Here is a 25,800-nt window from a genome sequence, read left to right as displayed (position 1 = left end):
TATAAAAATATTTCTTTAATGGTATTTATAAATTCATTTAAAGTCAAACCCAAAACATAAAGAAATAACACCAAAATGTATAAAGATAAAATGTATACAGATGTTAAAAGCATACATAATGCATTGTTCTTGTCATTTTAATCAGTATGGATCATATAAAAATGCCGTGTACAATACACGTTAAAAACATTCACATATCTACTAGAATGAAATTCAAAATAGTGTGGCTATGGCCATTGATTGACACATTAAATTCATCCATTGACTGGGACAATTTACGTGAACGTTTGTCTGTAACGACCACTGTTCACGACGTACCTACGATAGACATTTAAACTGTGGGGTCACCAAAGGTTTCTTAACGCCTTTAATTATAAAATAATTCGAAAAATTAATCAGGAATAACCTTTATGTTTGATTTATATAATTAGTATAAATCAAAACATCGTGTTATTTCTGATTAATTTTTCGAATTACTTTATTAAGGTGTTGTGAACCTTTGGTGACCCCATAGTTTAAGTGTCTTTAAAAAGTACATAGTGAGCAGTGGTCGTTACATACAAACGTTCACCTAATTCCATTTAACTAATTACATCTTCAAATATCATAATGAAAGACCAAACATGCAAATTATGCTGCATAAATGCCAAAGTAAGAAAAAACATCAAAATAAAAATATCCTACACAGTAGAAATATAAAGAATATCACATTTAACTATTATGTCATTTTTATCAATACTATCAATTCCCAGGCAACTTATTTCAAGGTCTATTTTTTCAAAACAAAAAGAGGTATTGTGGGTAAAGCTCACAAGATTATAACTCTGCCATCTGCTAAACCATACTTTGATAAGGGAAAATGCTTTTTTGAGGTTAAAAATCTTTTAAATTTTCGAATGATTTGGTTTAGCAGTTCTGGATACAAAAGACTTCACAATGAGAATGTTTGCCAATTCAGAAAGCAAGAGTATTTTTATTTGACCCTAGTATCATATTTAATATTTATATAACCCATGATTTACATTCTTATTACTTTAGGTTATGAATTCTTATACACAATTGTTTCTCATATAATAATAAAAAAAAATTTCTTCATATATTTCTCTTTTACTTATTACATAAGTCAATGCATTCAAACTAAATTGGTACAAAATAAAGGAATGTCTACAATATACAAGATCACAAAAATGCTGGATAAAAAAGAGGATAAATCATTTCATTGATTTTAGTTGATTGCAAATATATCAAAAAGTCAAAAATATCATTTGATACTTAAAAAAAAAATTGTTTGGTCAATTATTAAATATGACTATAAAAAAACTTATCATTTACAATTTTTTGCACATTTTTCGCCGAAATCCTTTCTAGAACATTGTTCAAAATTCTGTACAAATATTTTTTTTTTACAAAATATGATTGTCCTTATATCACATTATGATTTATCTTCTTGGTCTTGTAAAAACTTGTAAGCTGATGAGAAATCCTTTCCAGCATAGCCACTACTTGTCATGATTCTATAAATCTGGTGGGCCAGACTTCCCATGGGTATGGGAGACTTAGTCACAGTAGCTGCATTATTGGCAAGACCCAAATCCTATTAAAAATAAACATAAATAAGTCGAAACATAGAATATACCAACTGTTGCATAAAATAAAATTCTTCATGTATAGAGTACTATTCATTTAAATCCTAAAACACTATAAATTACAAAATAGAATAAAATCATGGATGTGAAGAAAAATATTATCACGCTACACTATTTTTATATACATGTAGAAATACTGTTGATTTAATTTTATTCATGTAGTAACATTTTATTCATGTAGTAACATTTTATTCATGTAGTAACTGTAGTAACATTTTATTCATGTAGTAATAACATATAATTTCCATGAATTTCGTGGGAATAGGTGAACAGCAAATTTAAATGTTCAGCACAAATTTTCCATAAACTTGTATGCAGAAAAGTACAATTTTTGCTCTACTCAACAAAGACACGTTACTTTGCCTGTGTTTTCAAGATGTTAAAGACTAGATTGTCCATTTAGAGAAACTTTTATTATGTAGCAATTTTTTTTCTCTTTTCAATAAGTGTGTAAAATGTGAGAATATTTATTTCTGACCTTGGTCATTAGAGCTGTTCCAAATCCTCCGTAATAATTATTACTTGATGGTACACCATCTAATACTCCTGGACAAGGATTATATACCTCACTTGACCAACACCTACCAGAGCTTGTGTTTAAAATCTTGGCTAATAATTTTGGCTCCAGACCTAATCTGAAATATTGCAAAAAAAATCAAACTGTAAGTGAACTAATATGACAAGAGGATAATTTCTTCAATGCAATACTTTTAGTTAATTGAAGGTAGAAAATTTGATGATCTCCCTTTACCATGGTGTATTTCTTAATACAAATACTCAGGTATTGTTGTATAGAAGGGTTCATTATAATCAGTCTAGACGTTTAGCACGGTTTCCACTGACAATGCAAACAGACAGATCCAGAGCCTGGGGCCTAATTGTCAAATTATAAAAATGTGTATCATAAATAACGAATAAAACATATATTTATATTACAAATTACAGCTTAGAGATACATTTTGTACAATGAAACTATAATTTACAATAATCTGAGTATGGATTAAACAATAAAGATTATAGCTATAAAATAAATATGACTTACTTTTTACCTAGGTTCATTGCTTCAGAAGTTCCTATCATAGATATGCCTAATAACATATTGTTACAGATTTTTGCTGCCTGAAAAAGAAAAAAATATATACTTCAAATCTTCAATTTTTTAACTATAATAAGTAAACTTAAGGTGGTATAGGAGTCTAAATCTAAAATGATAGAATTTGTTCATACTTTGCCAAAGCGTAGTATATATTGTTATATGTTCAAAAATATAATAAAAATTATAGGTCACCGCATATTTTCTAAGCTACAGGCTGTGATAAAATGGCACATTTTGTATGGATTATACAGGAAAAAACATCTTTATGTGATTAGAAGCTAAACTAAATGATAGAATTGTATAATAAAATACAAGGAGATAGCGTTTAGAAAATGCTATGAGAAGATAGGGTCACTGTACGTTTTTCCACGCTAAAACTCAAAATAGCAAATTCCATGTAGATTCCTTCAGGAAATGCACTATTTCAGAGCTACCTCCCCTTAAAATGCCAATTTAAAAACATTAAAAAATCAAGCAAGAATAATCTACACTTTATAAGTTATAATCTTATAAATTTGTTTTTTTGAATGAATATTCACATTAGTTACTTGCATTCCTGCATCAAATTTGTTAACTTGATTGAAAATCTTAACCTTAGATTCTCTGTTTTTCACAATCCAAGATGGCGAATGACACTCATACCACCTTAAATAGTCATGAACACTTAAATGTTTTGAAATTGTCCCATGTAAATGTGTGCTAAAAATAACTTAAAAAGTGATACGTATTTAAATAAAATGATCTTGTGTCTATTATTAAAAAAATCTAGGCAATACAAATATAGATTCGACTTCTGTGGTCTGTCATGAGAAGTCTACATTGATATATTTGTAGGACTCTAAAGTGCAATGGTACTCTGAAGTGCGATGGTCATGCTAAAGTGCGATGGTCTACGCTAAAGTACAATGGTGTATCACGCTAAAGTGCGATTGTTGTTTGTTTAATAAAGTAAGATGGAATATCACGCTAAAATGCGATGGACCAAAAGAGTTATGTTAAAGGGCTTAAAATGGATGTTAATAAATAGTCTTTTTGCAAAAGCTAGTATGCTAAGGTTTTAAAATATATGCGATACACTTTATAGTTACCGGTAGTCTTAAGTGAATTTTTCCAAATCAAGAGGAACGATCACGTTATTATTGTTAAAATGTTAATTTAAGTGTGACAAAAAATCTGTATATCCTGTATATGATTTTTTTTTAAATTTTGGCTCGGTATCAAATATTTTAATAATTGGCGTAACTTGCCGTTCACACAGTCTATCACTAATGTGAACATATCCTCTGAAAGTCATCATTGTAAATTACAAATACGAAATTCGTTCATTGTGCGACATTTATTTGTTTTAAAAAAATCTTAATTTAAATGAGAGGGAAATGCAATGATCTCCGAGCTTTCTCCTTTTTTCACAGCGATTACAAATACAATGTACAAACTGTTTTAGCGGACAATATATGATTTACCGATGAAAAGATGTACATGTACCTTTATTTTACCGACTATACTTTACAATTAAATCGACAATGTTTTAACAGGGACCGCAAAGTAAACTGCAACATAAACAATGATTTTAATGTATCAATTAGCTTTTAATAGAAACAAGATAAAAGATACTTATGCCCTTTAAGTTGTTCATCAAATATTCTACAATTTTCTTTCGGCATGTTCATTTTTGTGTTTGTATAAACGACAGTTCACGTTATAATCCATAGTACGTTTATTATGTCTATAATTTCACGGAGAATCACACTTTAGCGTACGGAGGCATCACACTTTAGCGCATACCATCACACTTTAGCGTGACCATCGTACTTTAGCGTCCCCATCGCACTTTAGAGTCCTACATAACTAGTATATACATCAACCCAACAATGTTAGATCTGTAAATTTGCTTTCGCAAATTTTTTATTCATCCCTCGCCGGGATTCGAACCCATGCTACTGAGATATCGTGACACCAAATCGAATGCACTGTAGCCGTCCCGCTAGACCACACGACCACCTGGGCTTGTATATATATATAGATTTCCTTCATTATAAATAAGTAGAATTTAGATTTTCACCAAGCAAGCTTTTGAAAGTGTACGTTAAACTACTGAAAGGAAAATATTCATATCACTGAGCAAACAGAAGTTGAGTTTGTTTCTCAAATATCAATACTTTGTGTGCAAGTGAAAATATGAAATTACAATTAATTTTGTTACAAATAATGATACTAATAAGGTCACAACATAATAAAAAGCTACCAGGCTAGTACTGAAAACTACAAGTTCATTGCACTGGCCAAGTCTTATCTCAATTTCTCAACAATGGGCAAAGGGAGATAAATCAAATTCCATCATGCTCAAATCCTGAATTGTAATAAAAAAAAAGGCACACTTATAAAATGTTTCGCTTTCAGAACTTCGAATGTCCTTTACTTTCTCTTACCTGTATAATCAGTTCATTATAGTATGACAATGCCAACTTCAACTATTTTTCATTTTTTTTTAAAGTAAAATATTAAACAGAAATCAGTTAAAACACTTATCAAAACCATCTTTGTTTAATTTATTTTATGGAAATGCCATAATCATTTTACGGCTAATAAATCTGTAGGCATTACAAAAAAAGTCTGGACAAGAGAAGTTTTTTAAAAGAAATTTCCAAGTCTTGTTACATATTTTTGACTACGCCATGGGAAATACAATGAATGGGAAAACACAACATAAAAAACTAGTTCTACCTAAATGATATGATCTTATATGCAAATCATAGTTATACACCTATGTATGAAAAATTTGATAAGTATCTGCAAGCATAAGAAAAAAAATTATAATTTCATGATAGAATGAAAGGCACAGCATACAGTATATGCCCTAGCCAATCAAGCACAGGTGCATAAAATCCTACATTGTGCACAAGAATACATTTTTGTAAGAAAATACATGGAAGATGAGTTAAATTAAGAATTTATTTTATACCTGTCCTGTTCCTACAGGTCCACAGTGTACTACATTCCTCCCCATAACAGACAAATATTTTTGTGCCATTTCAAAACTTTTCGGAGCTCCACCCACCATGAAGGTCAAGGCTGCATCCCTAGCTGCATTTACACCTGTAACACATGTTTTAAATAAGCATTTTGAATTTAAATACTAAAATGAGAATGGAAATGTCAAAGAGACAACAACCCAACCAAAGAGCAGATAACAACCAAAGGCCACCAATGGGTCTTCAATACATCAATTAAATCCAGCACCCGGAAGGTTGGTTCAGCTTTGACAATGCATTGGAAAAACTAGATGTGTCGGAACATATTTTGTTTTGACAGGAATATTCTCTACATACTGCGGATTTAATTTCATCTCACCTCCTGTACACTTCAAGGAATATGATTGGTTAAAAGAAAACATGTGAACTTCTGTATATTTACTATTGGGTAGTGCACATGTTTTATTTTAATGTATGGTTAATATTGATGTTGCATCACCCTAAAAAACAAAGCTGAGATAAAAAAAAAATCTGAAACTTTCGCCCGGAAACATATGAAAAAATTGATGTTAAATAGTTGAAAATAAATGCTGAAAACATATAAACAAGTTGATATTTTGGCATTCCTTTTAAACTTGATCACTTTGTTAGCGAAAATGGATAGAAAGGGCTGAACGCGAATCAACATATCCACGAAAATAAGTTGGTTTACAGTAATCAATTTGTTAGTTTTGACCTTTCTATATTTGAAAAGAGTGGTAATCGATTTTTTTCTCATTTGCTTTCTTTTGTTTGTTGAAATATTTCATTCAAATTTTGATTCTATCCAATTTTTTTTAAAGGAAATTTGTAAAAGAGGGTGGTAAATGGTAAAGGGTTTATTTCATACAACATGTTTTGCCATTTTTATTTCACATACAGCCTTGAAAAGGGTTCGTTATTCATCTTGTTTCATGAAATCGGTAAAAATATCAGCGTGCAAGAAATTTTTAATTGTTCATTCAATTCTTTATTTCGTGATCTTTCGTGCAGATACACCCATTAACGCTCCTCGTAAAAGCATGTTGCATGTAACTATCTAACTTTGACATGCAATCTTCCATCATTGATTTATGGTTACCATGGTTACAAACCTCCAGAAACAGGTGCATCAACGTATGATGAATCGTTTTCTGATGCTATAGCTGCCATTTCTTGGGATGCTGCAGGGTCTATGGTACTACTGTCTACTAACAAACTGTTTTCTTGTATAGCACTGTAAAATATCAAAATAATTATTGATAATGTTTTGAAAAAGAATACAACAAGAATTCACCTCTTATTGTGCAATCTCAGTTGCAAACGAGTTCAGATTTTCATTTTGACTTTGAAACTCAATACATAAGTCATGATTATTTTGGTTGTTTATAAAAAAAATTAAATGACTGTTTTACAGTTTTTTGTGACAATAGACAGGTGGCAGCTGAGAAGAGTTAAATTATATAGAGAAAACATTTGGGAAGGTCTGAAACAGTTGTTATGGGGAGGTAATCTCTGAAATAAGGTGACTGTTTAAGCAGAATTAAATGTACTACTGATGTCCAGCTCTTGCATTTGAAACATACCTAAATATACCAGTACCTTGACTGGTGTAGACCTCTTGTACATGTTGTGTGGCTGGTAACATGGTAATTATATGTTTACATTGTGCTGCCACATCAGCTGGTGAGTTTACTGTCTGTACACCTACAATAAATCATTAATCCTTTAGAAAACTTCAAACAGTAAAAGTTTGAGTAAATTTCCTTTATAACTACAATAAAACAAAAGTCAATTAGAAAAAATGCTTCTTTTTGGCCCCTTATTCCTACATGTTCAGGGAAATTAAACCCAAACTGAATCCCAGCCTTCCCTTTGTTATATGGAACCTTGTGGCACAATGTCAGAGAAATCCATACTGTTATACACAAGTTATTGTCTGTAAACTAGAAAAATGCTTGATTTTGGCCCTTAATTCCTAGACGGTTTGCCCCATAACCCTTAAAATAATTCCCAACCTTCTACTTGATGTATTAAACATTGTGGTACAATTTCAGAGCAATTGAAATACTTAAACACAACTTATTGTCCTGAAACTAGATAAATGCTTGTTTTGGGCCCCTAATTCCTAAACCTTTATAACCATAACCCCAAAAATCAATCCCAACCTTCCTTTTGTGGTTATAAACATTATGTTAAAATGTTATTGATTTCTATTTACTTATACTAAAGCTATTATCTGGAAACCATCTGTCTTCAGACGACGCTGGCGACAAAGTGATACCAATATATGACCAGAATTTTTTTAATTTTTGCGGTAATATAGAAATGTCTCAAAAAATGAAATGAGAACATTTTTGACAATTAATTCTTTTTGATATGATTGGAAACTCTGAGATATGAAGTAAAAGTAAGATTTACTTTGAAACTAAACATGTATGTCAAAGATCAGTTCTTGTATTGCTGTTCATCATTTCATCATTATACTGTGAAATATCAATTGATTGGTAAACACCTTTGAAGAATGCAGAATCTACAATATGATTTTTTTAGCATTGTATTGTGAATACCCACTTACAATTTTCACAGCCTTCCATGTTTTCAATTGTTTTCATAGCATTTTTAGACACATCAAAAACAACTAATTTGTGTCCTTTCTTCACCAAATTCCTGGCCATATGATTTCCCATATTACCCAGACCAATAAATCCTAATGTCTCTAGGCTTGACTGAAAATAAACACGATAAAAGGCAATATTAGTCTGACATTCACATCAACCTTTTACAAATTGATACCATTCTTAGGCAATCTAACGAACCTACATGTATGTGTCCATTGTATGTTAAAAGTATTCAGATGTTATTTGCCTCATGTACAATGATGTAGTGTTAAGTTGCTGTTTCATTGGTGTATAAAAGCCCCAACCAGACCCCCATTCTGGCCTATCTACAGACAATGTATTATATAGATGGAGTGATCACTCTAGCCATTTGTCACTATGACAGTGGACTACAACATCTAGTTATTTGATAACCAATACAAAAAGAAGGGGCAAAATATATTTTATTTCAAATGTAACAATGTGATTACAATACATAAGTAAATTTTGTCAATGTCTTCCACATCTTTTAAGTAGTTTTTAAGTAATGTACCAAGCTATTAAGTTTCCTGGATTTTTAAGTTTACCATCTGGATGCTTATGCCCACTGTTCTAGGACAAAGATGACAACAAGTGGCAACTTTCTTATTCCTGTTTACAAATTCAGAAATTAATTGCTTATTGTGATTTTTTATGAATGGACAATCATGTGCATGTGAGTTTTATGTTTGCTATTCCAGAAAAAGATGCATAGAGATTCTGATGTATTATACATGTACATGTATGAATTATGTATCCATGATGAATAAAAGTTTAAAAAATCTTTCCAAATAATGTGTAACAGTAATTTTTGGTGCATTACAATAGAAAGTAAATTTTCTTTAAAAGGAAAACAAAATTTGAATCATTTGGACGATTCACGTTAAATGTTTTAACAGTAAAGGATAATTATTGACACCTCTGAAGAATGACTATTATAAGGATATTACGATAATCAACGACCAAATTTTAACTCATTTGATGCTAATGGTAGCTGAAAATGACATAAAAACGCTTAACAGTAACTTAGAGCATTTCTACCCTCATGTTAGCTGCGAAAACGTAGCTCTATTGTCCTTTAAAATTTTAATGGTCCGCAAATACATGTATCAAAATCATCAAATGGACCTTAAGAGCTTAAGAGCTATGTATTCGCAGCTACCCTCATGTGCGTATCAATTTGTTCCTTCTCAAGTTCTTGATAAAAAAAATATTTCCTCTATCTGTGATGCATTAATGTACATGTACTTAAATCTTTACTGAATTCCACTGTTAAATAGTCGTAACTAATCTCCTTACCATGTGTTTTACTCCATTTACTGAAAATAGAAAAATAAAAGTTTATTCTACAGTAATTCAACTAATTATTAAAATAAAATGTCTTGCATACAAAAATTTACATTCATTCTAACAACATTTTTTTACATATAATTATTCTGTCTGATAATATCACTAACTTGGTAAACTTATAATTCCTTAATAAACAAATTGAACAAAAAATATAATAGATTTGAGCACTTGCATGTTTTAATCGTAATTCAGGCTGCCATCCTAAATGCTCACATAATAAATACATAAATAATATTCTTTTTAGTTGTATTACCTAACGATAAGTTGGAGCATTTCGGTGATTGTTGCCACAATAAGTGGTTAAATCTAGATGCTTTCCTCAATGACGCCATGACATTTGTTTATATTGGAGAGTCAATGCCGAGTTATCTCCCCTTATTTGTATCTGTCAAAATGTAAATCTTTGGTCATGGTCAAAGTAAGAAAACGTCCTTAGGATCACGTAGCTTTAAATTACTGATTTTTAAGGAGTTTTGCCCGATATTAGAAAACCTATGAGTTTTAAGGAACAATATCAACAGAGATTGATTTAGGATTAAGTAATTTTAAAATAGGCACTGGCTACGGTTACATGGAAATGTAACAATAATAAAAATATTATTGTTACATTGGAGACTAAATGCCGGAATGCATGGTTGGGTAAGGACCTGTTTAATTAATGTAACAATAATTATCGAGGCTACGGTTACATTGCGTTATTGTTACATGAAAAAAAGCAATGTACGATGGGACTAGTGGTCACTAGTAATATGTACTAAATAATAAAAGTTGAGGACATTTATTACATTCATTTATAACATATCCCCGAGGAACCAGTAATGACGCACCTAACGTTGTGTTTGTCTCTGCATTTAATCTACCATTTAAAAGAAAAAGAAATACGGAATAGAATGAAAGGTTGATCACTTGTTAATGTATTTCAATCATTAAACAGTTGATTTTTGAAACAGTAAAAGCAATAAAAATCATGTTTGCTAACATTACAAACGGACTGTCAACTTATGATGGGTACCAGTAATGACGCACTATAAACAAACCAGTAAAAACCACTTGCAGTGTACCTGGTGTTCGAAAAATTGCTTCAATCCGGATAAATATAGATTCTTACACTGCAACAAGTGTATTACGATATTTCTCCACTCGAGACAGTTAAATTTTATTATTTAAAGCGCGAGGCTTGCCGAGCCCTTTAAATAATAAAATTTAACTGTCGAGAGTGGAGAAATATCGTAATACACGAGTTATAGTGTCGGAATCTGTTTCTCTAATGCTTTTTATCGTTCTTTTTCAAAGATTTTCAGAAAATTGTGCTCTTTATATGCGACGTCATCAGGCAAGGTCGCCTTTTTTCATGACGTCACAATAGGAAAATCGAGAAGAAAACAAAACATTTTGACGTCATAATCAAATTTCGACTAATCATTTGCCGAGAACAGATTTTTCACTAGTGAGGAGAAATATTTTTCTCACACCGGTTAGGAAATGTGAAAATAGCACAAAAATTAGAGAATTTAAAGTTAACACTATTCAACAAATTTAATTTTAATAACAAATGTTGACATTTACAGTCACTTTTATGACCATGTTGATAGCAACACAATTTTTTTCATTAATTTAATTGTAACCTATATTTTATTTCAAATTTTATATAAAATTGTTCAAAATTTATCAAAGTGACATATATATTCCATATACTTGAAAAAAAGAAGTAATTGCATTCATAAAACAACATTGACATTAAAACATTTATCAATGTTTACTTCGTACAATGAATGAAAAAAATCGATAAACAATAGAAAATTATATAAGCGACGATCATTTGTTCTACAGTGATTCCCGCTTAAATGTAAAACTATGTCACATGACAGTCATATGATTTGAAAAACACAAACTGGGGCAGCATGTGCTTACATACTTTTGCCGGCCAAAGTGGATTTAGGACTGATAATCATTCTGGGAAGGGTCGACTGTTTTTTACCTCAATAAAATGGCGGAAATTGCATTATCTTTACTAATTCAAGCAATAATAACATTTCTGGACAGAGTTTGAGGCATCTATGTTGTAGTCATATGACCTTCACCATCATGTTATGAATAGTAATTATCGATGACGTCACAGCTTTTGTTTAGAAATATAAAACCCAAAACTAAATTGGTGCGTCATTTCTGGTCCGCGTCAAAACAGGTACCAAGACGATACAACTTATTTACTGTAATTTTTTATTTACAATGACAATTTCTACAAATCCAGTAAGTTGTTTTTAAAGTCCGACACATTTTTGATGAACGAAATTACGTCCTCCTCGGATACGTGTACATACAGAATTTCTTAGTATTTAAGTTACAGTTAGCAAACTTTGCTTTTGATTACTAGTATCAATTTGCGTCAAGTAACTTAGTTATAAAGCTGTATGAAATGTATGTCTTGATATTGTTTCAGTTGCGTTTAAAACGCATCCCAAGTTTTATTTTTTTCACCATAAACAAAATTGGTCCAAAGTATAATGACAGTAATAAGAAAAGGTGTGCAGTTAAATACTTTAAAAAAGTGAAACCATTGAACTATATTTTTCGCCTTTGACAGTCACACTCCTAATCTTGAGTAGTATCTTTAAGAACATCAAAACCATTAATACGTAGTAAAACTATTCAAGTTGTACACCATTTGTTGAATAATAATATTTTATTATTTATCAGTATTAAATTACAAGTATTGTTTAGTACATATGAAAGAATGAAGCAATACAACTATAGAAGATTTAAGTTTAATCAATCTAGCGTACATTGCTGTTTTTCATGTAACAATAACGTAATGTAACCGTAGCCTCAGTAATTATTGTTACATTTGTAATTAATCGGTTCCTCACCCAACTTTGCATTCAGGCAATTAGTCTCCAATGTAACAATAATATTTTTATTATTGTTACATTTCCATGTAACCGTAGCCAGTGCCTTTAAAATAAGTAAGGTAGTAAAAAAGCACTTGTCACATGACACTCTGGCTTTTATATTCGGTTGCAAACCTTTTCATTTGGCCTGGTAAATAATATTCAAAACCTTTTAAAAAAAATTATTAATAACTTTAAAATTGTGACCCATTTTTAATGTACATAGAAGTTATTTTTATTATCTTTACAGGGATTTAAGATCATTTAACTGAACGTATAAGGGGACGACCATCATTTGTTACTATGGGGGGGGGGGGGGAGGATTTTGAAATAAATAACTCAGCCTTGATAATCACAAAAATAAATGGTTTGTTCTGTGGAAGTTTGAAAATAAATTACCTGACTTGCAATGTATAGAAAATAAATAACTCAGTAGCTATAATCAAAAGTATGAGATGGCACCAGATTCTTCATAAATTCATCTTTTTTCCCAAAAAAAATCGGGAAACAGTTCCCCATTTTTTTAATAATAAAAGTATAAATATTATTTAAATATACTTGAAATGTCTGAAAATTGGTTTCATTTAACTTGAGGTATATTGTCTCCGGAAACCTTACCTCACTTTAAATTGAACAGGGCCGTAAATACATTGAGGCAAATGCCTCATGTAGGAAATTTCAAAACCAAACGCAAAGTCTCCATATATCATATTGTGTTCACGACGAGTGCCTTGCAAGAAGCAAGTTCTGTTTTCCCTCAGATGTAGCGCTGATTTTTCGGGATCAATGTTTCTTATTTATTTGTTTTTTGTTCATTGATTGCCCTTCTGCGTTCTGTTAGTGTTGCATTCCTTTTGTAATCTAGTAATTTTGTCATGAACTTGATCATGAGTTTAAAAAAAACAGCAGCCAGTCAGACTTAACTATGTGAAGATTTTTGCTTTATCATGAACATTGGTCTTTTGATGTTGTCCCTAGAAACTCAAGTCTTATACTGAATTTATACATTTTGCTTTGAGACCAAAATATTGTCAAAAAATTATAAAAACAAAAATTGCATTTTCAGAGTAAGAAAGTGTCTTCGGAACACCCAGAAAGCATGATTTTGCATCATTTGTTCTATAGCTTTTTGGGCCTTCAGTGGCTCAAAAACCCTTCAAAAAAAATTTTGCCTCGCTCCGCTTGGCGACATATGTTGGCCAATACTTTTAATTAAAGAGGCTAGTTACGACCAAATTTTAATATACATTATGTATGCGATACACGTATATGCAGTTCGGAATATAAAAGATTCATTTTTGCAGAGAATGATGAGCGAGTAATTCTGATTAAATTGTACATAATGGCAATACAAGGCAGCACTCGCACCCGCAAAGTGGAAAGGGATTAAACTTGTTTCCCAATCCACTATAAATAAATATGTTTAAATTAGATGACTTTATAATTTTTATAAGGATTAACCAACCTTAATTCAGTAAGGTTGGTGTACTCCAACTATTGGAGGAAGATATAGAGGAAAGAAGAAGAAGAAAATTATGGCAAGCCGTTTTGCTATTTATTCTTACTTCTAGATATCTCATAAACTTTATAAGATATCCTATATAGTTTATAAGATATCTTATATAGTTTATAAGATATCTCATATAGTTTATAAGATATCTTATCTTATATAGTTTATAAGATATCTCATATAGTTAATATCTCATATAATTTATCAGATATCTTATATAATTGTCTTTATATAAGATAACTCATAAACTATATGAGATATCTTATAAACTATAAAAGATATCTTATAAGTTATATAAGATATCTTATATAAAAAATGTTTATAAGATATCTCATATACTTTATAAGATATCGTATAAACTTTAAAAGATATCTTATAAATTTTAGGAGATATCTTATATAACATTAGAGATATCTTATATAATATATAAGATATCTCATAAAAATGAAATTATATAAGATATCTTATATATTATAGGAGATGTCTTATTTAGTTTATAAGATATCTCATAAAGTTTATATTATATCTCCTAAAGTTTATAAGATATCTTATCAAGTTTATAAGATTATACAGTTTATCAGATATCTTATATAGTTGTCTTTATAAGATATCTCATAAACTATATAAGATATTATAAACTATATGAGATATCTTATAAACTATATAAGATATCTTATAAATTATATAAGATATCTTATATAAAAATTGTTTATAAGATATCTCATATACTTTATAAGATATCTTATATAAAAATTGTTTATAAGATATCTCATATACTTTATAAGATATCTTATAAAGTAAATAAGATATCATATAAACTTTATGAGATATCTTATATAACATTAAAGATATCTTATATAACATTAAAGATATCTCATATAACATTAAAGATATCTTATATAATATATGAGATATCTTATAAAAATGAAATTATATAGATATCTTATATATAAAAGGAGATATCTTGTATAGTATATCTTATATATTATAGGAGATATCTTGAAATTCAAATAAATAGTACAACGGCTTGCCATAGAAAATGCTAGAATTACTTTTCGTGCTTTATACAATAGCTATAATATTGCATGAATGTTAGTTTTTATTTCAAGTTAAGGAACACTAAAAGTGACTGGTGGCCGCATGATATAAATATGGTCGCCCCGAGTGGTTTCATCCCGACCGACCGTGAGTCATAATAAGACTGGTGCTAACCATGGTGGGGCGTCCGTTTGGTTGTGCGGGATGTCTATTTAGTACTGTGATGGCTTTTGTATTCGTTTTGATTATTACAACATTTTGATTTCTTTGAATCGCACCATAGAATATTCTTTGTAATTTTTCTTTTTTAAATATTTTGAAAATGTCATCTCCGTTTCTACAGGAAACGCCACGAATCAAACTCGTACCTTTGCCAAAGTGGGACATTTTTTGGGCAATGTTGGATGTATAAATACACAGCCACGGTCCGGTCGGATACATCCGTTGTCTCGATCAGTCTTGTTGAGAGAGTGCATGCCAGGCCCTCTACACGTTTAAGAAACATTGTAACATATCTGAAGATTTCGTATGGACCCGTTGCAAGCACAAATATCATCATGACGGTCCAAAAAAAACGTATTGTTCTCGTCCCGTATATGAAGGAAATATTTGCCGCTGGACATAAAATGTTAAACAATAATCAATTTCAAATAAATCACTGCCCAAAGTCAACAGTTAAAAGCATAAATAAATACATTTGTACATCAGTTTTGACCATTCAAGAACATTGGGATTTTAAAAAATAGTTTGTGCGATGAGTAAATTAGACCAGATGCGAATGTGTGCGTTCAAATAATGGACTTGAAGTCATAAAACTTTGCTCAGTGCTTGGAGCACAAAAATCATGCTCGAAACATGAAATCAAACATTTTGATTGGTTAATTTTGGAGTCCGAGTACAAAAATCTGACTCGAAAGTTTTATGACTTCAAAGTTACACCTTACCGGCGTTAACGTTGTCACGTGCAACAATGGGTCCTGCAGACACGACCCAACAGGTAATCACTGATGCACGTGCATTGTCCACGACATGCTATATGCTTAGATTTGGTTGAAAATTTCCCTCGAAAACATTCAATAATTTGTTTTGGCCTATTGAAGATCAGGTGTACTTTTTTGCTATACAGGTACATTGAGCTGTTACCAAAAACAATGTATAAAAGTTTTGAAACCGAGTCAGTGATTTGTGACCACCCCTCCCACTCCTTGATTTTTTTTTAAACTCATCCATAGTTAACCCAAAGATGTCTTTTTTACTATTCATGTGTCTTTTAAACCATTTGCATTATTGTATTTTAACAGCTTAATTTTTAATCGTTGATTTGCAATTATCTGTGCATTTAATATAGTCAGGATTTTATTGAACCGAATTAGCAAGGCTAAAATAATTTGTTCCAGACCGTATGAGTATTTGGACCGTACGCGTACGGTCTGGACCGTATGCATACTTTTTCAAAATACTCATACGATTGGACCGTACACATACGGTCTGACATATTAAGAAGTTGGTCAAGTTTATTAGATACAAATGCATATTACATATCAACATAACTTAACTCTAAAATTAATATAAAATAGATCAATTTTGATTAAAATAAAAACTTTACATTTTAACTTTTTATAAAATTCACGCTAATTGTAATTTAAAATCTGTTATCTCTACTTGTATTTAGCATGTCGATCTGTAATACGTTAATTGAATTTTGATCACTGAAATTGAAGATATCAAAGTAAACATAATGTGGAAGGACAATTGTTTGAGAATATTTAGCAACTTTACAGAAAAATGCAAATGCAAAGGAACATGCATGAACTGCAAACATGATAATGTAAAAAATATTACGTAACGTGTGTCACCTTGGGCGAGAGTACCAAAATTTGATTCAGATATACAATTAAACAAATATTTAATTTCAATTGTTCGTTTGTTCATTTTATCCATCTAATTGTAATAATAACAATTTGTAAAACTTAAAATAAAGACTGTTATAAATGTTTGTTTAGATTTAACCCATATGATTCAATAACATGTATAATCAGCTCGTACTGGACCATACGTGTATACTCATACGGTCCGACCATACGAGTATACTTATACGGTCCGGACCGTACGCGTACGGTCCAAATACTCATATGGTCTGGAACATACAAAAGAGTTTCGGTTAATTTTTTATTAAGAATATTTAAATTTTGTACTTACATGTACATCTGTATCCATAATTCATTCTGTTTTTGGAATTTTATTGAAACTTGGCCGATATAATTCACAAATCAATTCAAATACTTTTTTGAATAATCATTCAATCGCCGTCTGAAGTATATATACTAGGATATGAACGTACATTACTTAAATAACTATTCAATATGACATAACATGTAGAATTCCAATAAAGCAAAAGTACTCTCTCTTTGTAAACAGATCAACAACGTACGTATGTACCAATCCTTATTTATTTATGAATGATGCTAACTGTTGTTGTCGGAATCTGAGAGAAAGTATATAAGTAATATTAACTACCTATTAACACCATGGTTCGTTTATTGACTTGCGTTTGATTATTATTTTTCACGTTCCATTCTATTTATTTTAGAAATGGAAAATACTGTTTATATTTAAAATATCTTGTACTCTTAAGCCTTAAGCAAGAAGTGACATACTGACACAGATAAACAAAATCATTGGACATGCTTTCATAACTGATGTCCGAAACGATTGCTTAATAGTCGCAATAATGTTTACTTAATGGCTTACATATTATGTATCGTCATCCTCTTGATTAGTCGCTGATTTGTAAACAAATTCATCTATATTCATAGGTCACGCTGTTCTTTTCTATTTATATTTAGGTCGATCACCTTACTGACACAGAGTTCAACTAGGTGAAAAAAGATCAATACTTGGCATGATATCTGACATAACTGTAACATCAATACAAGAAATGGTATGATGCATACCAATGAGACAATTTTCCACAGAAGATACAACTATGCGGGGTCCCATGGCTCACAGCACTTAGAAACAGTAACTGACACATGGAGGTGTTCAGGGATTGGAACCCCTTTTTTGTTTGACAACTAATGCTTTTGTATGGGGGCATATTTCTTTACCCCCTTTTTATATGGGTTGCATGTTTTGGAACCCCTTTAAAAATGGCCGAATCTGCGCCTGAGAAAACACATATAGTAAAGGCAGATATAACAGTTACTGTAACAGATAACAAAATTTGAAACAATTCAAAAGGGAAACTAAGGATCTGATTCAAGGATATAGCATTGAACAACAACATTTGTTACAGACGCAAACAGACACAATCCGTTAGACCACAGATTAAAATTGTGACGGGGTAATAATGTTCGGAAGTTTTCAACCCTCTCCCAGTTATCTTGAGACAATGATGTAACAACACAACCTAAGCCAAGATTTACCCATAAGACCGGTACTATCCACAAACACAAAGTATCAAACAGGACACAAAAAAACGATCTAAAATTACTCACAGTACCTAAAGCTAGCTCAAAACAACAAAGCATATACCCATTGCTAGAAGATTATACGAACACTTCATAAAGCTGGTGCGCTTAAACCGTTTTTCTTTATTAACCTTCATCTGGTACGCTGCAACTCTAACATTGAAAGTCATGGATGTAGAAGTAATTGATTTATATAAATGCGACAATGTATGACTAAAATGGATCCAAAAAGAATAGCCAAATATATGTCAAGTCAACCTTGCCTGAGGGAGTTGAAACATTAGTTTCTTAATAATTTTTGTACATTTCTAATAGTGTATCAAAAATCATTTCACAATCGACGCAGGTACAGTACTAGTAGTCTAATGGCAACATTGGGACTAGCAATTCAAAAGCAGTCGATTGTATACGTACCAAGTCTGGAAAATGGCAGTTGTTATCTTACAGTTCGTTTCTGAGTGTGTTGCATTGTCGTTTTTCTTTTGTTTTTTTTTTGTTTTGTTACGATTCATGCAGTTTCTGGTGTATCGTTGTTTCCCTCTTATTATTGATGTATTTACCACAGTTTTAGTTTGTAACCCGGATTTGTTTTTCCTCAATCGATTTCCGACTTTCGAACAGCGTTATACTACTGTTGCCTTTATTCGATACAGCGTTGAAATTGGCAGTGTAAATTTGGTGCGTCGAAGTGGTTTTTCTAAAAAAAACCTTTATTAGGAAAGTTTCATCCCTCCCTAATAAACGATCAACATCATTAACAAGAAAGTTACATATGTATAAGTTCTTGACAACATAGTGGGCTAAAAACATTTATGATCACTCTAATCAAATGAAATGATCATCAATACTAAGTTACAAACCAGAAATTCAATTTAATAAATGTAAGCCTATAAAGAAACACCTTATTTGGAAAGATGCCCCTGCGCCACGAAGAAGTGAAACAAAAGTTTACAATTGTGCAACACATGACGGAACTTTTCAACAAAAGACCTGAATTGCTTGTCGGAGGATTCATTTCATAACCAATACCCCCAATTAAAGTCACGGACAATTGAAAACAACACTTACAACTGCGTGTGCTCTCTATGACAATGTTTTGGGTGTCAAAAAAAGAGAACCTATATTTTAATTTCGGAGTTTCATACATAACGTGTTCATATATTAGTTGGCAATTATAGAATCCTTTACCTTAAATAGAAAAATGTTCAAGTCTTTAATTCATGGCAATCAGATTACTTTCATATGGAAATACTACTGGAATACTGAATGTAATAACAGAATATTACTTATCTGAAGAAATTCCCCCCCAAAAAATAAAAAAATATAGTACTTACACATAGAATAATATCCTGGATACATGTTTGTATGTTAAGGGGAGTCACAAATTTATGATAAACTCTAATGATTTCAAAGCAGTCATTCACTCACTGCTTATCAATACACATGAACAAAGTACTGAATCACCAACAGTCGTCATCTGATTTGTAATGAGAAGATATAACATCAAGTATGTTTTATATCATCTTAAAAAGATTTTTACTAACTAAACATCGTGTGGAGATTACGAATATTAGTAGATTATTTTTGGTTTTACCCTCCTTCAATACTTTGTGATATGGACAAGTAAAAATTATCTCTATCTTACACAACGACATGGTATCTTAAGTAAAGTATGATAATAAGTTCAATCAACTCTTAAACTACTGCGTGCAACTGCACTATAATGACGATGTAGAAATGACAAATAATAATTCAAAAGTGTAGGTCGATAAAACAATCGCGCTTTTGTAGTAGCAACAAGTACAGTCTTACTTCTCAGTGGGGCATTGGACTGTTATCTTTTTAGAGGACTTTTTTTTTAATTGTAAACACATTTTTTGTTCTTGCTGGATATATAATATATTGTGTAAGGAAAAAGATTTTCCAGAAGGAAAAATGATAATTTTGCATGGACAATTACTTAAATTCCTTAACATATATATACGGAATGACTAGTCTTGTCCATTATTTTAGGCTACCTTAGACACTACTTCTTAACGTTTAAAATGAGAGGCAGGTGATACAAATGGGATATACAGACTCATAAGTCGAAAACCAAATTACACGTCCATGACAAAAAAAAGAAAGGACCATACGAAAAGCAAAAATCAACAAAACACAACGTAGAAAACTAAAACTATGGACCACAAACCCCACCAGACATTCCTGGTGATCTGGGGTTTTGCAGAAGCATTAGCAGACCCTTCTCTACATGTGGCACCCGTCTTGTTGCTGATGTAAGTCACATTTTGTTATAAGACTTATTCAGTAGGTCACATTCCAGAAAAAGAGGACGTAATAATGTGGTTATACTAATTGGATCATATTAGTCGTCATCTGTGAAACATATATTCCACAACGGTCAACCCATGATGGCGTTCAATCATTTCGAGGGGATGACTTCAGTTTCACCACTTGAATTATTACTTCATTTTATGCAGCAACCTTATATTAAGTAAATCATGTTAAAAATGGGATGTCGTATCAACTAGGATATAATAAGCCTGGTACTTTTGATACCTTTTAACACCACTGGGTCGATTCCACTGCTGGTGGACGTTAAGTCCCCGAGGGTTTCACCAGCTCAGCAGTCATCACTTCGGTTTTGACATGTTTATCAATTATAGGGTGATTTTTATAAAATTATTTCGAAATACTAAGGATTTTCTTATCCCAGGCATAGATTACCTTAGCTGTATTTGGCAAAACTTTTTGGAATGTTTAGTGTGCAATGCTCTTCAACATTATACTTGCTTGGCTTTTTAACAATTTTGATCCGAGTGTCACTGGTCAGTCTTATGCAGACGAAACACGCGTCTGGCCTATCAAATTTTAAGCCTGGTATACCTGTGATACCTATTTACACCATTGGGTCGATGCCACTGTTGGTGGACGTTTCATCACCGAAGGTATCACCAGCCCAATAGTCAGCACTTCGGTGTTGACATACATAACATTTATATGTTCAATTTTATAAATTTACTGTTTGCAAAATTATGAATTATTCAAAATACTAAGGATTTTCTTATCCAAGGCATAGATTATCATAACCATATTGGCCAAAACTTTTTTGAATTTTGGTCTTCAATGCTCTTCAACTTTATACTTAATAATTTTAATCTTAGCGACACTTATGAGTCTTATGCAGACGAAACGCGCATCTGTCGTATCAAATTATAAGTCTGGTACATTTGATAACTGTATACCTGCAGGAATATTGGTACATAGAAATGGAAAGTTCACTCTTGGGAAGCTGAAATCGTTTGTTTTGTCGAAGTCTTTTTTCAAATCTTAGATGTAAGTCAACATATGAGACTTTTAAAATTATTCAGTGATAAGACATCATATATAACAGAACAAGAAGTATAAGTACAATACACGCTTCTTTACTTTCTTCATAAGAAGCACCTGCGGAAAGTCTGCCTCATCGGAACGAAGGGACAAGTCAACACGAAGAGGGACATAGTTTGTTTCTGTGGGAATGTCGAGTGTTTGCCTTAAAACCCGAGCTCTAAATTAAAGAAAAAAATGTTGTCAATCATTGAATCAAGCAGCTTGATAATGTCAGTTTCAGAAAATATTTTGATCTGTTCAGATTATGTATAAACGGCTCAGTTTATTTTTATTTTAACAGTACACCTGACCATCATACTGAGTTGTTTGAAAATCTACTCAACAGTACTGAATTACCCGCAAGCCAATTGTCTAAACAATACGTTTTACCGCTATGTATTAGTCTTCAAAATTTACTGAAAAACTGATCATGAGCGAACACTATCGGTCAGACTTTTCTAGTGATATTAAGATCAAAATGACATTTTACGACTAAAATTATTTACAAGTGATTTTAAAACCCAACATTTTTAAACTCAATTTTGTTCAAACAACTTCGCCTTAACCTTATTCGGAGAATGAACGTCTTCTGTTTCGTGGAATACGCAATAATTGAAATTGTAATTTCAATTGATAGATTTAGGCTATCAATATTTCAATTGGTTGTCCTATTACTATGGTGGCCGGTTAAGGCCATTTCGCGTTTTTGCGTTTTCGCCCTTCATATTCTATAGGGCGAAAATGCGAAGTCGAAAAGGCGAAATATTTCATTTTCCGATTCGCGTTTTCTCCTTTTCGCGATTTCGCCTTTTCGCAATTTCGCCTTTTCGGGATAAATATGTTATTATAACAAAATTTTTTAAATATAATCGATTACAGATATGAAGTTATATGACAATCATCTGAATGACTTTTACTTTGTAGTCTTGTCTCCTATTATATTTAAAATGCTATGTTATAATAACATGTGTATCGCGAAAAGGTGAAATCGCGAATTCGTCGAACATACTATTTGGGTTAATCTTTTTCATTTCGCAAAAGAAATGGTTCACTTATGGCACAAAATGGCCTAAAATATCAACTTTATCATAAAACAACAAAAAGGTCTCAAATTGGTTCTTAAATGGGTCTATTTCAAAAGTCTTAATGCTATATATAACAATTCTTCTCATAAGAGTACAAAATATTCTCCAAAGTATGCCCATTTTAGACATTTTGTCAACATATGATGATTTTGTGCATTTTTCAGACCTAAAAGCTTTAGAAACACATTGGCCGCCACCTTCGATCCAAAATGTGTTGTAACTAAAAGATTCCAATTTTGATATACATTTCATCAATATAAAAACATTTTGGATTGTAGATGGCGGCCAAAGTTAATTATGCCAAAAACAATTAAAATTATGGGAAAAACGTACCAAAATTAACCTTTTAATACAAATTGTATTTATTTAAGGGGTCATAGCTCCATAAATTATAAAGGAAAGTGCCAGAAAAAAATATGTTTGTCTTACTAGCATTATCAGAAGTATTTCTATGTGAAATTTGTAATTTTTTGGCCCGATTTAAAAACCATAAAAAATACAGGGCCAATTTTAACCCTTCGTGAACCTTCGCCTTTAAGAGAGCCATTCACTAACTACATTGTCTCTGTAAAACACCATTTAACCGGCCTTCACTACGAAAGCCACAATATAATATGTGTTCACCATTGCTATTAAAATATTTGTTTTCGCTATCATGTACAGCAGTGTTTTGTATGTGTGTCCGATTGCCATTGCAACAGCATGGATTCGTTTTCAGCAGTTTGCTGTGTGTTACTTATTACATAAATTATATTGATAGATGTTTCCAGGATGTCTGTAAGGTCACTATGGATTCTGAAGTTAAATTTCATTACCTTTTCAGTTATACCGCTAACAGACAAGAGAACGTAATATGTTTAAGAGTATTTCACATACTCTACAAATACAAACAAAGATCAAAATAAAAAAAAAGATATAAATAAAAAATGTAAATCCTGTGATTCGATTAATGAACAGTTACCCACACGGAGTTTCGACGCGTGTGTGTGTTTGAGTGTGATGCAGAAGCATCTTATCTCTCCATCCGCCAGGAACAAGAGGGATCCTTTTCATTAGCATGCTTATTGTATACAATTTATAGTTTCGACCGTACGTAGTCATATTTTTGAGGATATTTTGGCTATCTCCACATGTGGAGCAGGATCTGATTACCCTTCCGAAGCACCTGAGATCACCTCTAGTTTTTGGTGGGGTTCGTGTTGCTTATTCTTTAGTTTTCTATGTTGTGTCATGTGTACTATTGTTTGTCTGTTTGTCTTTTTTTCATTTTTAGTCATGGCGTTGTCAGTTTATTTTAGATTTCTGAGTTTGACTTTCCTTTGGTATCTTTCGTCCCTCTTTTATAAATCTGTTTCTACGAAAAGTGGAAAGACATAATATGGGAAGCGAACATTGTCTTCCTTTACTAGATAAACATGTGTAGCAAAATATTACAAAACGGACATTCATATAGTAACTCCCGATGTTTATCCCTTGATAGTTCAAAGTATTGGAATTTGTCGTCGATGTTAACGGTAAATTCGGAAGTATAATTACCAATTCTTCGTCAGTCGTCCATCTTTAGTTGTTTTCAATTTTTATGCATAACATGTAAGGAATTGACAAAAGCAGGCTCATTAATACTGAATAGCTTAGCGTCTGGCGTACTAAATAATAATCCTGGTACCTTTGATAACTATTTACACCACTGGGTCGATGCCACTGCTGGTGGACGTTTCGTCCCCGAGGGTATCACCAGCCCAGTAATCAACACTTCGGTGTTAACATGAATATCAATAATGTGGTAATTTTAATAGATTTCCTGTTACAAAACTTTGAATTTTTCGAAAAACAGAGGATTTTCTTATTCCAGGCATAGATTACCTTAGCCGTATTTGGCACAACTTTTTGGAATTTTGGATCCTCAATGCTCTTCAACTTTGTACTTGTTTGGCTTTATAAATATTTTGATACGAGCGTCACTGATGAGTCTTATGAAAACGAAACGCACGTCTGACGTACTTAAAGAGGGACGAAAGATACCAAAGGGACAGTCAAACTCATAAATCTAAAACAAACTGACAACGCCATGGCTAAAAATTAAAAAGACAAACAACAGCACACACGACACAACATAGAAAACTAAAGAATAAACAACACGAACCCCACCAAAAAACTAGGGGTGATCTCAGGTGCTCCGGAAGGGTAAGCAGATCCTGCTCCACATGCGGCACCCGTCGTGTTGCTTATGTGATAACAAATCCGGTAAATAGTCTAATTCGGTAGGTCACATTCAGGAAAGGGAAGGGGATTGTAGTTACGACATAAGGAACATATCCGATATCATTTGTGATACGGTTATTCCATAACGGTCAACCAACTCGTGATGGCGTCCGTAAAATTTACGAAGGGATGATTTCAACTTCACCATTTGGAACTCTTGGTTTAATAGCTTCCTTGTGAGTAGCAACCCTCTATCAAGAAAATCATGATAGGAAATGCAAGCACGGGAATATCGTATCAATAAATTATATTCCTGGTACCTTTGATAACTATTATCAATACCAGAGAGAATAACAAAAATACAACTATAAACTTGTACTTACTTGAACATCTATATCCATACATATGATTCATATTAATATAACCAGCTCTTGCACAAGAATAAAAATACATGTTTTCATATCAATTTCTCTCACAAAATATTATAAACTGTACTACAAAACACATATAAACC

At 31.8% G+C, this 25,800-nt stretch overlaps 1 protein-coding gene across 4 annotated transcripts; it reads right to left on the bottom strand.

Moving 5' to 3' along the window:
• On the bottom strand, window positions 1-25,800 carry LOC143062716 (3-hydroxyisobutyrate dehydrogenase, mitochondrial-like). Of its 4 annotated transcripts, none has more exons than XM_076234477.1 (9): window positions 25,670-25,800; window positions 9,671-9,690; window positions 8,311-8,461; window positions 7,319-7,439; window positions 6,848-6,969; window positions 5,705-5,838; window positions 2,689-2,765; window positions 2,125-2,281; window positions 1-1,594 (listed from the first exon to the last, which is right to left on the bottom strand). In XM_076234477.1, the coding sequence occupies exons 1-9, from the start codon at window positions 25,737-25,739 to the stop codon at window positions 1,433-1,435; spliced, it is 1,014 nt and encodes a 337-aa protein (XP_076090592.1). In that variant the 5' UTR covers window positions 25,740-25,800; the 3' UTR covers window positions 1-1,432. The 4 variants fall into 4 exon arrangements, with proteins under 4 accessions (XP_076090592.1, XP_076090593.1, XP_076090594.1 ...); XM_076234478.1 differs by lacking the exon at window positions 25,670-25,800 and adding an exon at window positions 19,962-20,087; XM_076234479.1 differs by lacking the exon at window positions 25,670-25,800 and adding an exon at window positions 17,357-17,484.

The sequence above is a fragment of the Mytilus galloprovincialis genome, chromosome 2, assembly GCF_965363235.1.
Source record: "Mytilus galloprovincialis chromosome 2, xbMytGall1.hap1.1, whole genome shotgun sequence".
Taxonomy (NCBI): domain Eukaryota; kingdom Metazoa; phylum Mollusca; class Bivalvia; order Mytilida; family Mytilidae; genus Mytilus; species Mytilus galloprovincialis.
Note: the sequence above shows the minus strand (reverse complement) of the source record. Positions and strands in the feature narration are given on the sequence as shown.

Bases quoted from the DNA above. Each gene is read 5' to 3' on its own strand.
- LOC143062716 (XM_076234476.1), bottom strand. From the start codon at position 10,053: ATGGCGTCATTGAGGAAAGCATCTAGATTTAACCACTTATTGTGGCAA. The intron at 8,462-9,670 runs GTAAGGAGATTA...GTTTATTTTCAG, and splicing joins TAAATGGAGTAAAACACATG to TCAAGCCTAGAGACATTAGG. The intron at 7,440-8,310 runs GTAAGTGGGTAT...GATTTATTGTAG, and splicing joins CATGGAAGGCTGTGAAAATT to GTGTACAGACAGTAAACTCA.